The sequence below is a fragment of the Zalophus californianus genome, chromosome 12 (genome assembly GCF_009762305.2).
Source record: "Zalophus californianus isolate mZalCal1 chromosome 12, mZalCal1.pri.v2, whole genome shotgun sequence".
Taxonomy (NCBI): Eukaryota; Metazoa; Chordata; class Mammalia; order Carnivora; family Otariidae; genus Zalophus; species Zalophus californianus.
Window position 1 is genome coordinate 46,669,743 of NC_045606.1, and position 19,874 is coordinate 46,689,616.

The following is a 19,874-nucleotide window of genomic DNA, read 5'->3' on the forward strand; positions in this document are numbered from 1 at the left end:
TACATGAATGTTTCTGTGCCTTAGATGTTATTATAAAAGCTCCAAATGACCTTCTTAATTCAAACATGGCTTAAAAATTAATACAGAATGGAGAAAAATGTTAATGACAGTAAGGTGAAAATATGCAAAAAACTGTGTAAATAATTGAATACAGCTATGTGTAAAAATAAAATAAATTATGCCATCACAGTGAATAATAAACTTATCAGCAAATTACAAGGGTGGCATAAGTGGTATGTGCTCTGCTTGAAGATGAATGGACATGTAAAGATTTAAACTTACAGACTTATAAACCATATAAATGTGGTGCTGACAGCTTATGCCACAAGCAGGTTTTATGTCATAGTTTTCTCATAGTACCTAGAAGTACTTCTATTACATTATTAAATAGATCCAATAGAAGATGAGAGCCTTAGAAATTTAGATGTGACTTGCTTAAAGCCAAGAAAATGAATTAAGAAACCTGAAGGCTATGAAAAGCCAAACTCGTTTTTATAATATAGGAAAGTTTTGGTGAGACTGCTGGTTGACCCCTATTATCCGTTTTCTTTTTTTTTTTTTTTTAAGATTTTATTTATTTATTTGACAGACACAGAGAAACAGCACAAGCAGGCTCCCCTCTGAGCAGAGAGCCGGACGTGAGGCTTGATCCCAGGACCCTGGGATCACGACCCAAGCTGAAGGCAGACCCTTAACCGAATGAGCCACCCAGGCACCCCTATCCATTTTCCTTTCTTTCTGCAAATACTAACACCTCCCAGGCTTTAGGTGGGCACACGACCCCTCTCCCTCAGAAGGAGATGGCATTTGTTTGAATTCCTCCTGCCTTGTAGGGTGAGTGACTCACAGAGTGAGGCATAATGTGAGTAGAAGTGATATGTTTGACTTCTGGTGGAGGAACTTGGTGACAATGCCTAAGGAGTGGATATAAGCACAAGAACACCTTTTGGAGGGATGTCTTCTCTCCTTACTTCAGACAGAAATAGACACTTACCCCTGGCAGCACATTGCACTCAATTCTGCACTTAACCTCAGTGACAGTTTTTATCACATTTTATTATGATTAAATGTTTGGTTTGTCTTCCCCACTGGCCTACAGAATTTCAAGGGCAGGCAGAATATTTAATTATTAACCTTACTTATCATATTATAATAAATATTTCTCAAGTTACACATTAAAAATAATGGAGAATAATATAAAATGGCATTATGGGTGCTTGTGTTAAAGTTGTGGGCTTTGTTTTTGTTTTTCAAAATTTAGTAGTAATCGTTTTGTTTTCAAAATGAAAAGAAATATGCAAATCTTTAATTCTTTACTGAATAAATGATAGGGAAATGAGTATTTTTAGAATATTTGAACAGTGGACCATAAAATGAGAAGTCATTAATTTCTTATGAGTCAATCATTTGTCTAAGGAAATTATATATATTTTATGTATGTACATAAAGCATTTACATTTTGGTTATGGGGTACATCTCCTATCTGGTGATTACTTAGTTTCTTAAATACTTATACTCAGTTTTCTCTTAGCACTTATAAAAATTTTCAGAGAAGAGCAGTGACCTAGTTTTAAAAAGACATATTACATAGCAAGTAAAAGAAATACTAAAATAAGAGGATCATCGAGGCTCTAAAGAAAAATCAGTGTTGAACAAATACTTCTCTTTCTGTTATATTCCAAAGATGGGGGGATGTGGGGGAGAGAAACAGAGGGGGGGGGAAGGAAGAAATGAATAAAGAAAGGAAGGAAAGAAAGAAGAGAATGAAACCCAGAAAACACACAATTAATTAATTATTGGAAGACCCAGATGTCCTAGGCCCTATCTAATGTCCATTCTGGAATAAAATTATTCTAATGTAGATTATAAGTCTTTTTAAACTTGATTTTCAAGAGTTTAAAATGCTTTTAAAAATTAGCTTAGGACATGGACAGATATTTGTACATCACTATTCACAGCGGTTTTATTCACAATAGCCAAGAGATGGAAACAACTCAAATGTCCATCAGCAGATAACTGGATAAACAAAATGAAATATATACATACATTGGACCATTATTTAGCCTTAGGAAGGCAGGAGGAAATTGTGACACATGCTACAAAATGGACTAAACTGAAGACGGTATGTTAAATGAAAGAATACAAAAAAGGACAAATATTTCATGGTTCCATTTATAGGAGGTATACCTAGAGTAGTCAAATTTATAGATACATAAAGGAGAATGGCGGTTGCCAGGGACGAGGAGGAGGGCAAAGATAAAAGTCATTGTTTAACAGGTACAGAGCTTTAGTTTGGGAAGATAAAGACATTTTGGAGATGGATGGTGGTAATGATTGCACAACAATATCAATGTACCTAATGCCACTGAAGCGTACACAAAAAATAATTAAAGTGGAACATTTTGTGTTATATATATTTTCCCACAATAAGAAAGGAAAAAATAGTTTAAAAATACAAAACATCAAATTGCAAAAAAATCTCTAAAACAAAATAAACATCTGACTTCCTTCCTATAACTTTAATAAAAGCCACATACATGTGTCTACATAAACAAAAATAAACTTTATTCTCTACAGAATTCTGTAAATTTGCTAGGCTTAGAATTATAGCGAAGCCTATATTAAAAAATGAAGTTGAGAATTGTGAAAATTTGAAAGTCTGACAAAACCATAATCAGATTTTTAAAAATAAAAATGAAAAATTCTAACAATCAGAAACAATATCATAAATAGCAATCAGTAAAATCTGCCTTTATTTGTAATATTTGCCTGGCCTAGTCCCACTATCATGCTTTCCCGCGTACCACCAGTTTCAACAGTAATTTCCTAAGTGCTACGTAACTCTTTATTGCCAAATTCCGTGGAGGTGCCATAAAAAATACACATATTTTGGGGCACCTGGGTGGCTCAGTCGTTAAGCATCTGCCTTCAGCTCAGGTCATGATCCCAGGGTCCTGGGATGGAGCCCCGCATCGGGCTCCCTGCTCCACGGGAAGCCTGCTTCTCCCTCTCCCTCTGCTGCTCCCCCTGCTTGTGTTCCCTCTCTAGCTGTGTCTCTCTCTGTCACATAAATGAATAAAATCTTTAAAAAAAATACACATATTTTTAAATAAAGCTTTTCTATTATTTCAGATTGCTTCAAGGACTCTATGATATCAGAATCATGATTTTAACACACATCTCATACTTTGAATCCTTCAGGACTTTACTTTTGATATTTACAAGTCAGAATTATGAAATTTCCAAAACTATTCTCAAACTTTTGTCCCTGACATGAAGTTCAAGTCTCTTGAAATTTAATCACTCAGAACTGTGATCTCTTTCTTCCTAACCCAGCCATGAAGTGGTAAATGCATTAGAGCATTGTTTGGGAAAAGGATGGGCCAGAGAGTTAAATCAAAATACATGAAGGAATTTAAAACAATATTATCAAATAATATTTCAAATTATTAATCCTCTACAAACTCTACAAAAAGAAGTGCAGGGTGGTTTGGGAGTCCGATCTAGATGGTAGAACAAGGGAGCACTATCCTTAGGAAGTAGCATCTAAGCAGGTATCTTCAGTCTAATGAGCCCCAATAGCCAAATTAAAAGGCTGGGAAGGGCAGACATCATAACAAAAGACAAAGATAAAATTCAGAGAAAAGGCCAAAAGTCAGGCCAGGAACCAGATGGTAGAGGGCCTAGTAAGGATTTGAAAAATTAATGGGTTTAAAAAAAGAAAGTGGGTCAGCATTTTAAAAAGATCACTCTTTTGATGCAGTTTCAAGAGATTTGAGAAGAGAGGGTAAACTAAGTGTATCTCAAAATTCTGAGGACCACTAACAATTAAGGATTGATTAGACAGAAGTCATAAATAAGCTCGAACTGAGTAGGAACAGTTAAAATGCTGTATTTTATGGACCAAGCAAGAGAAGTTTTAGGAAGAGAGAGTAAATGACAAATTCAATTTCTGTAGAGGCCAAAAAACCCCACATATTCCATATATATATATATGTATATACACACCCACAGACACACACATATATATGTGTGTATATATATATATATTCCATATATATGTATATATATATATACATATATATGGAATGGTTTTCAGAAGGGAATGAATGAGCAATGGGACAGTACTGAAAATTTATTCAGAGTTTGGTTGTGAAGAGGATAAAGTACATGAGGCAAGCTGAAGAAAAGATCAGGAGGCTTTTTTTTTTTTTTTAAACGATGAAGAGAAACCACATAGAGCTTGTTTGGAAGCTGTTAGAATTTGTAGTGGTAGGGCAGGAAAGATGTAGGAGAGAGGGATAAAGTCTCTCTTGCCCTCAAGGTCGAGGGAAACAGAAGGTGGCAGTGGGACAGAACAGATACTGGTCACAAGGTGCAGTGGCCCCGGACCAATGGAAGGCTAGCTTATCGGCCGTAATCGAAGGATGAGGGAAGGATGGATGTGGACGTAGACACATTGTTGCTTTGGCATTGGGAGTTCAGTTCATCACGTTTGATTGGGTGTTTTTTATTTTTTCTTATTGAAATAGAAGTCAGGGTATCTCTAAGAGTAAATCAAGAAGGCTTGAAAAGAATGGAGGAATGTTGGAAATGGGTGTTGTGAGGATGGAGAGAGGAAGAGGATAAGGAAATATATGCAGGATTAATATTCGATGCTGAATTGTCCGGTTAGTTTGGTGATCATAAAAATCTGTTAATACAAGTACAGTGACTATGAAGCTGTAAGACTTCCAAAGCTAAGTGAAGAAAGGGCATAGAACTTCCTCCTGTTCTCTTGGGATACTCACTTGTGGAGGCCTGAGCTGCCATTCACAAGTACGGCCATCCTAGGCCATCACACTGTGAGAAAGCCCGGGCCACATAAAGAAGGCAACAGCAGGTGCTGTGATGGTTAATGTTATGTGACAACTTGACTGACCACAGGGTGCCCAGATTAAACATTATTTCTGTGTGGGTGTGGGTGTGTGGGTGTGTGTGTGTGTGTGTGTGTGTGTGTGTGTGAACATTTCTGGATGAGATTAGCATTAAATTGGAGGACTCAGTAAAGTAGATGACCCTCCCCAGTGTGGGTAGGCATCATCTAAACTGTTAAGGACCTGAATGGAACAAAACACAGAGGAAGGAGAGGACCCTGACCAACACAGTGCTCCGGGTAAGGTCTCAACCAACAACCAGCATGAGCCACCAGACATGAGAGTAACCATGCCTCCAGCCAATCCAATCACTTCCAATCCTGTTTCCCCGGCTGAGGACCTGGAGATGATGAAAGAGATAAGCCATCCCTGCTTTGCCCTGTTTGAACTGCTGACCCATGGGAGCCATGCACATAATAAAATGGCTATTTTATATTGCCAATCTTTCAAGTAGTTTGTTATGTAGCCACAGTAAACAGAGAGATTTTGAAATGTTGAAGTGGAATGTTGCCACAACATTTGCTTCAGAACTGAAGGATGAACAGAATCTAGAAGGACAGGTAGACAATGACAAGCCTTAGGAAGCCATTAGTGAGGGCATAGACTACACAGGAACAATCTTAACTGGTAAAGGAAATTGAACCCTAGTTATATGGTGGCAAATAGCTTGTTATGAAATGATGGTAACAGGGATACCTTGACAGTTCTTAGCATATTTTTGGTCCCTTATAAGGGGTTGTCAAATAAAATCTTAAAAAATATAATAAAGCTATGTAGAGTTTCTGGTATTTTTCTTGCTAGAAGCAGAGATGGGAAGAGAGAAAATTCAGAGAAATTAGAATTAGAAGTCATAATAAATCAAAATGTTGTACTTCTACTTTCTGATTCTCTTCAGAAATCTTATCCATTGAGGAAATAATTTCTTCATATTTTAGGACTAGTGTATGTGTATATATATGGGTTGCTTAAGTAAGATTCTCCACCATGTGAAAACACTAGTCATGTAGAAATATAAAACAGAATAAACAAACTTCAAAATGTTTCCTAAGTGAGAAGATGATTTTTCTCTTCAAAAAAAATTATGTCAGGGAACTCTTTTTTTTTTTTTAAAGTATATTAGCCATTGAGGTTAATATATTAGGATTAATTATGCTCAGTCAGAAAATAATGCTGAACATATCTATATAAGAATATGTATTCCAGAAGGAAAGGCATTAGTAACTGATGCTCAGGTAGAGCAAGGGGCAATGGAGAGCACCAGATTAGTTCCAATTAGCCATGCCAGGGATTATTCCAGGCAAAATTACCTTATAATGAGGTGATTAACTTCTTTGGAAAGAGTTCAAGATAGGCTTACTTTATACTTAATATGTCCTATAAAAAGGGGATATAAAAAGCGTTCTCAAAACTGTTTCCAGGGATAATTTCTACCAAGAATCAAGAGATTTTATTCTCTAACAACCAAAAAACACTTTTATTATATTATTGATAGACTGAATTCTAAAGCATATGGATATTATAAATTAGATATTTAAACTTAACATAAAATTAACTAACATATGTAATTAGCTGTATCTATACGAAAGAATATAACAATTGGATGATACTCAATTCCAAATATCTATGAAGATCAAAAGCAAATTTTCTGTCATTGACATTGGCCAAGGTCAAAGGCTCATTCCCCAAAGTCAGCTGTCCATTGTCTAATTAGTTTAGTGGATCCCCTCAGTCCCCAGGGCACAACTGGCTCTTGTTACAGTTTGACAGACTAATATGAAATAGGGAGTAGGCCTGAATACAAAGGAAATGGGAGCTTTAGTGTTTTTAATACAAAAGCACTTTGTAAACTAGGGATAAGGTTCCCAGAAACAGCAGCTTTAACTGCTGGCTAAGCTTATCTTTGGTTGTTGCCTAAAAATTGATCATTTATTTACTATGCACTAATTGAAATTTACATATATATATAATCATACATATATAAATCTAAAAATAAAATTTATACACAAATATATGTAGGTGTGTGTGTGTGTGTGTGTGTATACACACACACACACATACACAGATGCTATCATCTTGTAATAAACAAGAAATAATTTACTTAAGTGCTTTAATTTCACAAATATTTCCCAAAAGTTTCCATGTAGGCGTCAAATATGTAATAATGGGTAGAAATGTTTTCCCTGAACTCCTTTCTTACTGTTTAGTACTCTTATAGAAAATATACTGTATCTTAGATTATTCAGTTGTGATTTTGTAGACATCCCTGAATTAACTACTGTCACTTCACAAATCTCTTTTCTTAATTTGGTATCCTAGGAAGTGACTGTGTGCTTGTTTGTGTGTATGTGAGTGTGTGTATATGAAACTTTTGCATAAAACACATGCAAATTCATGTAAAGCAAAAACACAAATCCTAGGAAAAGAAAGGCAAAATCAAACAAGAAAATTTTTAGAATATTTGCATGAAAATGATACTAATAAAACGTATCTCGCAAACAGAAACTAGAAATAAATGTTTCTTTTTCTTCAGCTAAATCAGAGAACATATAAGCAACCCCTACTTCCATATATATCCTTTAGAGCTCAATGGTCACCTTAACTTGGGAACCTCAGGAAATATCCTCTCCTCTGTATTAATATAATGTAACTTTTTCTTCCTGTTTATATTTTTCTGCACAACCTATGATTAAGTTTCCTATGTAACCCCAAATTCATTTTCCTCATTTGCCTCAGATATATGAAAGATTAGTGTCTAGCTGGATGTCCATCATATAAAAAGAGCTCCTTAAATAAGTGTCTGCAAAATAAATAATCAACCAAATCAATAGTAGATAAGCACTATTTTATCCAAACTTCAGGACCTTCCATTGATACTTGTGTTACTCCACTGTAGTAGCAAGAGTACAGAAAAAAAGAGAGAGAGACTGAGAGAGAGAGAGAGAGAGTAGAAATAAGAACTTAGGAGAGAACAAAGAGAGGCAAAAAAGGAAGGAAGAAAAGTTATTGGATCTCTTCCTTATTTATCCTCGAGTTCTCACTCCATCCCAAAGACCTATCTTATACACATGATTTTGAACAGCCTGGACAGAAAATGAGTATACTGATTTAATAAAACCAGGAAATAATGCAGGAAGATTCAGGTGAATTGAATCCCCTGCATCAGTATGCACACAACTCTGACTCATTTAACCATTCATATTTCTACCTGCTCAGACGAAATATTTAAATGTGTTCCAACATACAAATGAAAATATATGAATAGAATGGCACAACTACTAGTAAATTATTTTAAAAGCCTTATATTATAAATTTATGTATAATAAGAATATAGTTATGAAAAATTTACATAATATGAAAAAGTGAAACTCAGAAAATATATATGTACACATAGATATAAATCTATGCATCATAAATATATATGTATACAGATATATAAGTCTATATATTACCAATCCACCTATTTATCTATGCACTAAATGGCTTATACACAGATCATGGTTTAGTCATGTGGGAACACTGACTTAGTGATAGTGCTGACACAAAAAATTTCAAGAAATGTTATTTAAAAGGTATAATTGAGTAGTCTTTCTAGGTGAGAATGAAAAATGAGTATGTTTCTATTTTTTAAAAAGACCAAAATTGGTTAGGTACAAAGAAAATGAAAACATAAAAAAAATGATTTAGGATACAGAATTCTCACGAGAATATAATCTTGTCCAAAAAGTCCCTGTACAACACTAACTTTTCTGATGAATATAGATTTTATTCAACATACTAAAGATGAAAATGTTTAACTTTTAGTATCAGTAGTACTATTTCCCTAATTTATAAAAGATGGTACCCCTTACATAAGGTGGAATTATGTACATTCTTAAATAGATAAAATGTTTCACTATACAATAACAAAGGTGTCTTGACTGATGGTTGCAAAAGTGAGGTCAAATGCCTTAAAGACAATGCAGACTCCATTCTGTCTTCACTTACATTGTTTTTAATGGAGTGTGAATATGTCTTTAATTTAAAAATCAATTATTCTACAGATTTAAAAAATACCAATAAAAGTTATTATGTAAATTTTTTTAATTTCTATAATTTCAAAGTATAAGAAGAAATGAATTCCTACAAATGAAATTCTATAAATATGTGTACTTAAAACAGAGAGAAAACAGAAGGAATATCTTATTTTCTTTGCTATATTGTGATTAACTTAAAAATACATGTAACCTCACTGATACGAGGAATTCTTAATCTCAGGAAACAAACAGGGTTGCTGGAGTGGTGGGGGGTGGGAGGGAGGGGGTGGCTGGGTGATAGACATTGGGGAGGGTATGTGCTATGGTGAGTGCTGTGAATTGTGCAAGACTGTTGAATCACAGATCTGTACCTCTGAAACAAATAATGCAATATATGTAAAGAAAAAAAAAAAAAAGAAGAAGATAGCAGGAGGGGAAGAATGAAGGGGAGTAAGTCGGAGGGGGAGACGAACCATGAGAGACTATGGACTCTGAGAAACAAACTGAGGGTTCTAGAGGGGAGGGGGTGGGGGGATGGGTTAGCCTGCTGATGGGTATTAAAGAGGACCCGTTCTGCATGGAGCACTGGGTGTTATACACAAACAATGAATCATGGAACACTACATCAAAAACTAATGATGTAATGTATGGTGATTAACATAACAATAAAAAATTAAAAAATATATATGTAAGTTTATATTTTTCTGCACAACCTATGATTAAGTTTCCTATGTAACCCCAAAAGTATGTAAGACACTATATCGTGACATTCATTGAAAGACAATTTAAATTGGATTTTACTAAACACACATTAAAAATATTTATCGTATATGAAGAAAGTTCAATATATGAATATGTCATCATGATATAAGACAGAATTTGAGCATTGCTCTTAAAGCTTTGAAAAATGTATTTTACTTAATTCAGAGAAACAACTTCTCATTGGTCTTTAAATAATAAATAAAAATATCTGGCTACGATACAACATTTTTCTATCACTACTGAAACATTTTATTCTTAACCCCACGTTCTATTCTAGAACTTTAGCTGGAACTTTTTTGACTAGATAACAATCAACAATTCTATTTCATTATTCTTGTCTGTCTGCTATGCCTCTACAACACCAAGGTGGAAAGTTTAAAAAAAAAAAAAGGATTCGGAAGTTTTATTTCTCTATTAACTTGGAAATTATAGTATGTCACATATAATGTAGTATAGAATACATGGAAAAATATAATTTCCAAGTTAAGAACAGATATACATATACACAGTTTAAAATAAATACAGGTATAACATTGCCATTTCAAGATCAATAAGAATATTTTATGAGTTATTTTGACCAATAAAAATATTTGCTTCCATAAAATATCTTTTCTTATCATTTATGCAAAATTTGTTTGTCTTTAGCTTAATATCACAGGATATGCAACTTATAAAATTACTACATAGAGAGAGAGAGAGAGAGAGTGATTTTTTTATACTCAGTCTTCAGTTCACCATCACCAGGAAAATATTAATAATTGGTTGATAATTACATATTGTTGACCTATAAAGTTGATGATAACAAGTGCTAAACAAATGTACAAAGCTTGTATTATTCATTAGCAAGACATTCACAGTGCTCAGAGATTTATACATAGGATTTTCACTTGTTTATTAATATTGCTGGGATTTTTGTAAATGAAGTACATGAACACTGTAGTGAAAAACTAAAAGGCATTATTAGTTCCTGAAAAAATAATTATTTATAATGAAGACTCATTCTAGGCATATTTCAACTTTATTTTTCCTATTCATTTTTGGCACTATAAAAAGGGTAAACTATAAAAGTAGTTAGGTATTTAAAAGACAAATATACCACTCAATAATAAATAATTTAGTAAATAAATTTAGCAAATATCTACAAGGGTGCTCATTATGTTCCATGCCATGTATAGATACTAAAGTCCCAGAAAGTCTCATTCTATGATCTCACCAAGCCTATTGTCAGGGGAAAAAAAAAAAAAAGAGAGAGAAAGAGAGAGAGAATTACTCCACAGAATGAGTGTGATTTTTAAAGGCAAAGGCAAATTTTCTAAATTCATGTCTGCTCTTAATTTCTTGGGTAATTTGGAGAGCCTATCTTCTTTTTTATATCAGGTTTTATTAATATAGTGATGAAGTATAAGTCTGGTATACCAATTTGTCAGTTTGGTTTCTTCCTTCACACACGTGCAGGCTAAGGCACTCTGACATATCTGGTACCACTACACAGATTATGAGTTAAACTGCTTTATTTAAATTCACACACCAATTTCAGTTTTCCAGTTGTAGATTTCTTCATAAAAAGCAGAAAGTAGAACAGGAATGAAGTATATTCCTCTGAAAAGGAGGCTAAGAAAACGATCTTTGTTTCATTCAGGGGGTTTGAGACCAGATACTTTTAAATAAGTACTTACTTGTGGACTTAGTGAATTAGTATCTTTGTGGAGTACTGCGGGCCATCAGTGTTTGCTAGCAAATGGTATCAAGTATTGCTTATTAAAAACTTGAATTAGTTCTTTGAAAACAAGCTATAACTACAATATTAATAAATCTTTGTAAGATCACCAATACTTTTTCTATAACTAGTTCCATTTTGCATATTACTTGTAAGTCCTTGTTAATGTTGCAAGATTTCACTCATGGATGAATTAAACGGTTTTGTATTTTTTTTCAAAATTATTATAAGCCTTCATAATGATCATTTTAATGGATGCATATTTTATTGTGCCAATATACAATGATATCATTTTTTTAAAGTAAGAACTTACAGTGCTCTACTCTACACTTGATCTTAGCCAAAAGGCTGAGAAGGAATACAATGCTCTACTATCAATAGACCAGGAGAACCAGTAATATATGTTAATTATAAGGGCACAAATGTGATTGTTAATAGTAATAGTCAATTTAATGTTTTAAATACTGATATCATGTAATAAATGGTTTTAAATAATTGTAGCATAAATACTTTAAGGATTATTTGAATCTAAAATAATGAAAAAGATTTCTGTTTGACTCAAGAATATCTTAAAGTTTAGAAAGTTAAACAGCATACTTCCTTTTAAAAGTTAACTTAGATTCACATAAAAATTTGGAAAAGAACAAGACATAAACCTCTCAACTAGCACTTTCTTAAGCACCGGAAAAATCATTATCTTTCCCAGTTCTTTCAATTTCTGTCAGAAGAAGCATGGAGAGAACTATATATTTTGGTAATTAATTTCCTTAAGATAATGTTAGAAACATCAGGTTCTTTAAAATATAAATGAATTTCAAGGTGAGCATGCTAGAGGATAATATTAATGGCATATGATTTATTGTGACAAGAGATCTGATCTGAAACACCATTATTAGGAGTATTTAAAAAAATCCATTTGCAAATTCCTCAAAATACGGAAGAGTGCTATGGCTGAACGTATCTCAAAGTTGAAATCTGAAAATCTGCCCTTTTAAGTATAAAATAGCTTGTGCACAATATGTGGCATGTCTTCCTCATAAAAATTTATTAGAAAATTTTCATATTCTGAATATGTTGCATTACAGTTTAGGGAATTATCTAAATAATAATAATAATAATAATAAATAATAAATAATATTAATAAATAATAATGCTTGTAATTCTGAGTGAAGACAATCTGCAAAAGTACAGATTGAAATGTATATGCCTAACTGACCTGGTAATATATGCAATTTTAGAGCTGTTAACTGAAAAACAGATAATACACTGAGCATCTACTATATACCTGGCATTCTTCGAACTCACAATAGAAACATGTGAGCTGTGTCAATCTAAAAGGTGTTTTCTAAAAAAAAAAAAAAAAAAAAAAGTGTTTTCTATATTATCACTATTCCAAATGAAATATTCCCTTTAAACTATGCAAGATTTATTCATCTCTCAAATTTACAAATAAGCTTCAATAGGATGTAGTTTAACACCTTTAAAAAACATTGGGATGTACAAACACATCGCTGTACATAGTATTCAACCACACATTGGGCAGTGAGGAATGTCATAAATTAGTACTGCAATCAATAATAAAAAATTAAGTATATATATGCGAACAATAGAAGTCTTATTAAGCAGAATTAAAATTATTCTGGAGAACAGATTGCACTAACCTCAGATACTTGAGAAGGATCATAAATATTGGCATTCTTATATATAGTATGTTAATTTGATTATCACATAAATATATTGATACACTTTCTCTATACTTTTAATTCTCCTTTCTTCCCTCTGCCCTCATCTCTTCTGTTTCTCCCTTTTTCTCTCTCTCTCTCTCTGCTAAGTTTGGAACCCAAGTTTTTTTTTCCCCAGGTATTTCTTAAAGCCTTAATGGACTTTTAAATTGTGAAACTCCTGGATGGGGGACACTGCATGCCTCATTCTCAAACAACAATTATTTTTTTTTGAAGTCTATTTTAACATATGAATATCAACATATGAATGCTGCATGGGATGGCATTTGAGTAAGCATAGGCTAGATTTTGTAATATGGTTTTATGTACATTAACAAATACGTTCATTTTCAGGACATTCAAGGTATATTAATATGTGTTGAAATCTATAAGGTGAATATGATTTCATTGTTAGATCAATTTATTTTCATATATCACATGAAACAAAACTAAATCTTGTAAAATGAAAATGTCTATTCTACACACAAAGAAAACTTACAGGTACAAAATTTAATGAGATCGCTACTAAATTTTATAATACACATGGCACAAAATTCACACAAAAAAGTATACAGTAAAAATTTAGTCTCCACCTCAACTATTTAGTTCCCTTTTCCAGGAGGAACCAGAGTTAAGAGATTTTTGTGAATTCCTCTAAAGATATGATGTGCACATGTACATACTCATATATACATTTCCTCCATTTTCTATAAACCAAAATTGTACCTGGCTGAACTATGAGAGAAAAGGCAAAACATAATATCATGATTTATGATTTCCATTGTTAAACTAGCCAAACACAGGGACTATAGAGACTTGGGCTTTGAACATTAATATATAAATCACTCAAATATCTGCATAGAAAGGCAGATTATGATTTTCTAACTTTGTGAAATGAACATAGTAGAAATGGGTATAATTGAAGCAAAGATGATTCACTTTTCTGTCCCATATTTCTAGGGGGTTGAGGGGAGATAGCCCTATTTCTGTCTAGAAATGGGAAAGATACAAAACCAAACCCTCCCCTAAGTCCTTGAATATCCAAAAAAGTCAACATCTACATTTGGAAGGGAAAAATGTGTATTACTATAGTAGCAAAACTAATTCTGATTGTCAAGGCTCTTCTCCTTAAAGAATAAATCTTTAAAATTAGTTTATGTTAGCATTGATAATTCTCTGGTTTATTTTCCATTTGGTTGAGGTCAATACTGGACAGACAGTACAGAGATGCCAGGGCTTAACTGATGCCTTTGTAATACACAGTTACTCAGCATTATCAAATCACAGTCTCATGTTTTTCTTTGGGATTTAGGATGATCATCCCTCATACCCTTAGCCATGTAAAGACTTCCCATGAATCTTATTATTTTCACCTTATATACTTGAAATTCTTATTTTCAACATGAGAATGGACCAGAGATCACAACTGCATTCCTCAGTGTAGTCTCATTAAAACCAAAGAGGAAAAATTAAATTCATTTACACTTTTGTCCCAATATTTACACACACCCCAATGTTATTCAGCCATTATATGTAAAATGTTTTATACCATATAGTAATCCTTTTCATGACATAATTCATCAACAGCAACCACAATTATAATTCTATCATTTGTTACCTTACCTACTGTTGAATTTTTCTGGGTGTTTTTCTCTCATGATGTGGAATCTGTGTGCAATGGAAGCATCCTAAGGAGAAAAATAGAAAAGTAAAATGAAGCAGTTGATGATCCTACTATCTTGTGGAAATAAAGATTAAAAGACAAAAATTAACTAATAATATTTTTAAAGTAACTCTTTCTTAACACTATCACTGCCCAGAAGATAGTCTGAAATTAGGCAGAAATGAGTAATCTACACAAATTCAGTGTGTGATTCATGTCATCATTTCACCACTGGTTACTTGTCACATTGACTTCTAGGAACTGATTTCTATTTAATTTATGTATCTCCTTTACTACCTGGTTTTGGCCTCATGATCAAAGTATGTTTAAGAGAGTGTCCATGAACATAAATGTTAAAAGTAGTTGAAAATATTGTTACATGTAGCTGGAAGAATGGCCTAAGTAGAGGAGTAATCAGGTGGAGTATTTTCTAGTCCTGTGAGATTAATTATGAGTAAAAAAATAGTATGAGGGTGCATATATAATAAAGTTAAGTATAATACAGGACTTCAAAGTTTGCTGAGTGTCTTGAATGTGTAATTATTAACTGTTCACTCCACAAGCAACTTTCTGACATATCTTATCTTGCTTAATGGAGAAAAAAAAGCAACAAAGAGAAAAAAAAAAATATTTCTGGAAAATTGATGACAAGTGTAACTAGGCTCTGAGACTCCAAATGCACCAGTTATGAACCCTAATGGATTTCTTTCTTTTAAGAAATCCACTCAGAGTTTCTATGAGACAGAATCACACTGAGCATGGGAGATTGGTGAAATAGTGTGATTCAAGCTTTTCAAATACAGACTGTCCTTGCTGACTTTAAACAGTTGCCCTTGTTATATTCCAAGCAAGAAGATATTTTCCCATTCTTCATCTACACAATTAATCACGCCAATGAGAAACTAATATATTTACCAGTCATCTCAGTAGAAACAGGGCTACTGTTGCGATTAACTGTTAATTTTGTTTCATAGTGCAGATAAAAAAAAAAAAAGAAACCAAACACAAAGGAAATAAAGAAGTTGTGTATTTGAGAGAATCTAGAAAACATCAATCAAGGATTAAAAGTCTAATGAATGAAATGAAAAGGCTAATGTGCTTACTCATGCATAACAAAGCATGAGGCACAACAAGAGAGGGACCAATGCCCACTGCAGATGGCAGACTGAGTTGCTTTCCCTACAAGATAAAGCTGTAATAGCAATTTTTCCCGTACATTTTATCCTCTAAAAATCATTAAGGAATTGAATTAATCTACAAGAGAAAAGGACACAAAGATACAGACAGGTGTACATAGAAGCACTTAATAAAAAGTTACCAAAAAACCCCTGTATGGTTTGATATTGTAAGATATCTTTGTTATATATACATGGTCAACTTCCTGGTTTGCTAAGAAGTAGGCATATCAAGATGGTTCACTTTTATTGGTTCAATAGCTCTCAAATCCAGTCACAGAGTGTCTTCCTTTTTTTTTTTAATTCTCACTAATAAGTCATAAATATATTCTATCTTAGAGTGTTGTCTTATTGTGGTATGAAATTATAGATAAAAATGTGAGCTGGGCTCTATGATATATTATGTGCCTTGATCATTAATTTTTTAAAACCATTTATTTTGACTTTATCCCTAATCTGGTTCAAAATCAATTTGTAATACCTTATAATTAAATGCATACATCCAGTAGACCAGTTGAACAAAAAGCAAAGGAATATGATTCAAGTCCTAAGAATGGATGGTCAATTTTGGTTATCCATAGGGAGATTATCATTGAACTTACTTCCTCTTGAATTACTTGTTCCTGCTAATGTAGAGAACTGAGATTTTAAAAATAGACTGTGTAGACTCATTTGCTTCACAAGCATCTATTTTTGCAATAACAGATCTCTTCCTTTTCAAAGCAACATAAAAAGGACGGGGTGGGGGAAGAAGGAAGGAGAGAAAAGGGAAAGAAGAAGAAAAGAGAGTATCTGAAGAAGATCATTTAATTAGACTGGATATAACTGAGTAACCGCCCAGAAATATAGAACACCAAATAGCCAAGGATAAACTGAATGTTAGCTCTATCTCCAAGATACTTGGGCAATGGATTACGTGGTAAAAGAGGGGATAAATAAAAACTAGTGAGAAACACTGGCATGCCTTTTCCATGTGTTGAATGGGTTTCACCACAAAGAGAGTGTTGGCATTGCTAACTACAGGATTGATAAGACACAATGACAGCAGGTGTTCATTTGGATGAGAATTCAGACCAAATTCCCATGGGACCCTGTCCCTTTGGCATAACCCCAAGAGGCTTAAAAGAGAACTGCCAAACACTGTAAACTTATCCAGCAGCCATATTTCAGAGACACTTAGGACTTCCTAATAGGAGACCAAATAAGAAAAAGATAAAGTAATGTCAGGTTTTTACATAAATTTTGCCCCTTCTCTATGTACCACACTCTTAAGGGACAAAAATTAATCAACATAACGTCCATACCCGAGAATGGACAAAATTTAAATTTAGACAGACTTTTACTTCCAAGACTTGTAACTTTGAGGCAATTACTTATTTACTGTAAGTTGCAGCTTCCTTATCTTTAATAAAGGTAAATGATACTCCATTACAGTATTTTGGTGAGATTTTTTGAGATTATTTTGTATAGCTGAGGTGTTCATATATTTTATATCCACTTCAGAATTTTATTGAAAGTAAAAGGGGATTTTGAAATATGTATTTAATGACTTTCAAATTGGTTTTATTATTTCCTGAAATATAAAATACTTTTATTTTAATTTAAAACAAAATCAGATTTAAGAAATAAAAATAAAATATACCCATCTTTATTAAAGCAAAACAAATTTAAATATCATGTTAATTTTCTAAGCAGCAGAAAGTACTAATACACACACACACACACAATATACAAATATTCATATATCAGAGAATCAGCTTCTTAGCTGTCACTGTTATTTTTCTGATGAGTGTTTCTTCTTTTTCTATAAGGGCTCATTATTTTATTTTTTAAAAAATAAAGTCACTCTAAATCTCCAAAGTTGCATTTTGAGTTATTAATTTAAAATTTTTGACTATTTCTGTGGACAACGCTGGGTTTTTTTTGGATCATAACAATTTAAATTGAGAAAATACTCTATAAGTGCTGAGATACTTGCACCTATAACAAATTCTACTAAATATTTCCAATGGGTTTTTTTGAGGTATTATTTACATACCATAAAATTCATCAATTTTAAGTGTACCATTCAATGAGTTTGAACAAAGGTATACAATAACCACTTTCATAAACATGATATAGAAAATTTGCACCACCCCAAAATGTTCCCTAATGCCCTCTGCATTTATATACTTTTATACTTACACATATCCCCACCACCACCCTCAAAAGACACTGATCTGCTTTCTCTCAACATAGATTTCCTTTCTAAAAATTCCTGTAAATGGAATTTAAAAGTACTTTTTTATGTCTGGCTTTCTTCACTTATTGTAATACTTTTAGGATTCGGCCATTTGTTCCAGTATCAGTGGTTTGTCAGTATTCAATTGAATAGACATACCACAATATGTTTACTTACTAATTGTTGGCATTTGTCTTTTTATGAATAAAACTGCTATGAACTTCTGAACACAATTCCTTTCATAGATATATGTGATTATATCTTTTGAGTAAATACCTAGGATTGAGACTGCCCAGCTGTATGATAAAGTTTAAATATAACTTTATAGAAGACTACATTATTTTTCAGAGTAATTGTACCACTTTGCATTTCTACCAGTAATTTTTGAGAGTTCCAGTTACTCCACATCTTTACCAACATTCCACATCCACAACAACCCTTGACAATTTTTTTAAATTTTATCATTCTAATAAATATGCAATGGTATCCTTGCTTAGCGTTAACCATTTGAGCCAGCACCATCTGCTTCACTAGAGGGGTCAATTCTGATGAAAATATAAGATATGAAAGTTCTGGTGTAGACTTAATGGATGTTTCCAGCTCTACCACAGCCATTCATCCGTGAAGCTCTTACACGTTCTCAGCAATGAGCACTCTCTGGAATCCCACCTCACACAATTACCCTACATACAGCTTCAAGGGTTTTAAAGGATTCTTCTTTTTCTATTAAATTTCTCTGAAAAAGATATGCAGAGACTATATGCTTAGAATCTCCCTTGAAGAAGTTTATTTAAGCTGTCAAACTGATAATGATCTTTTTCTTTGGTTTAACTAAACTTTAAATAAAAAAGTTAAAAATTCAATATATCATAATTGTTTAAATAAATTTTCCTTATCGTTTACAGAAGTTGATTATCTTTTCATATATTTTTGTCCATATTTATTTTTGTGTGGAGTACCTAGTCAAGTCCTTTATCCATTTTGTCTATGCACATTAAAATAATTATTTATATTAATAACCATAATGACAGTGATTAATAATAATTAAATATTTACTACTCTTAAGGCACTATTTTAAGAGCTTTACATGTAGTATCTCATTCAATCTTCACAAAAAAAAATTTGTAAAGATTTTATTCATTTATTTGAGAGAGAGAGAATGAGAGAGAGCACATGAGAGGGGTTAGGGTCAGAGGGAGAAGCAGACTCCCCGCTAAGCAGAGAGCCCGATGCAGGACTCGATCCTGGGACTCCATAATCATGACCTGAGCCGAAGGCAGTCGCCTAACCAACTGAGCCACCCAGGAGCCCCTAAACTTCACAAAAATTTTTTGAGCTATCTACTGTTATCTACATTTTATGAATGAGAAAACAGGATTATGGATTTTAGAACCCTTCTAAACCATACAGAAAAAGCTGTGGAACTCACAGGTGAATACAGGTAATTGCCTTCAGGTCTTTTATATTTTTTGCTAGCATTGAGAAAGCCATGCGATTGTAAATATTCCCCCCCCCTTTTTTTTTTACTTTTTTTTTGTTTACCTTGTAGTGTTCTGAATTTCTGTATTTCATACATATCAACCCTTTTTTGAGTTTTGAGTCATTTTTAGAAACAGCCTTTTTCATAATTAAGCAGGATACTTTTACCTTAAAACTTCATATTTTACACTGTATTATTAGAATCAT

At 33.0% G+C, this 19,874-nt stretch overlaps 1 protein-coding gene across 9 annotated transcripts in view; it reads right to left on the minus strand.

The window, feature by feature from the left end:
- The window catches only part of DGKB (diacylglycerol kinase beta), a 714,841-nt gene that overhangs the window by 302,049 nt on the left and 392,918 nt on the right, over positions 1-19,874 (minus strand). For all 9 annotated transcript variants that reach the window (XM_027574763.2, XM_027574760.2, XM_027574759.2 and 6 more), the window contains one exon: positions 14,753-14,817. In XM_027574763.2, the coding sequence (XP_027430564.1) occupies positions 14,753-14,817 (65 nt within the window). The remainder of the gene's footprint in view (positions 1-14,752; positions 14,818-19,874) is intronic.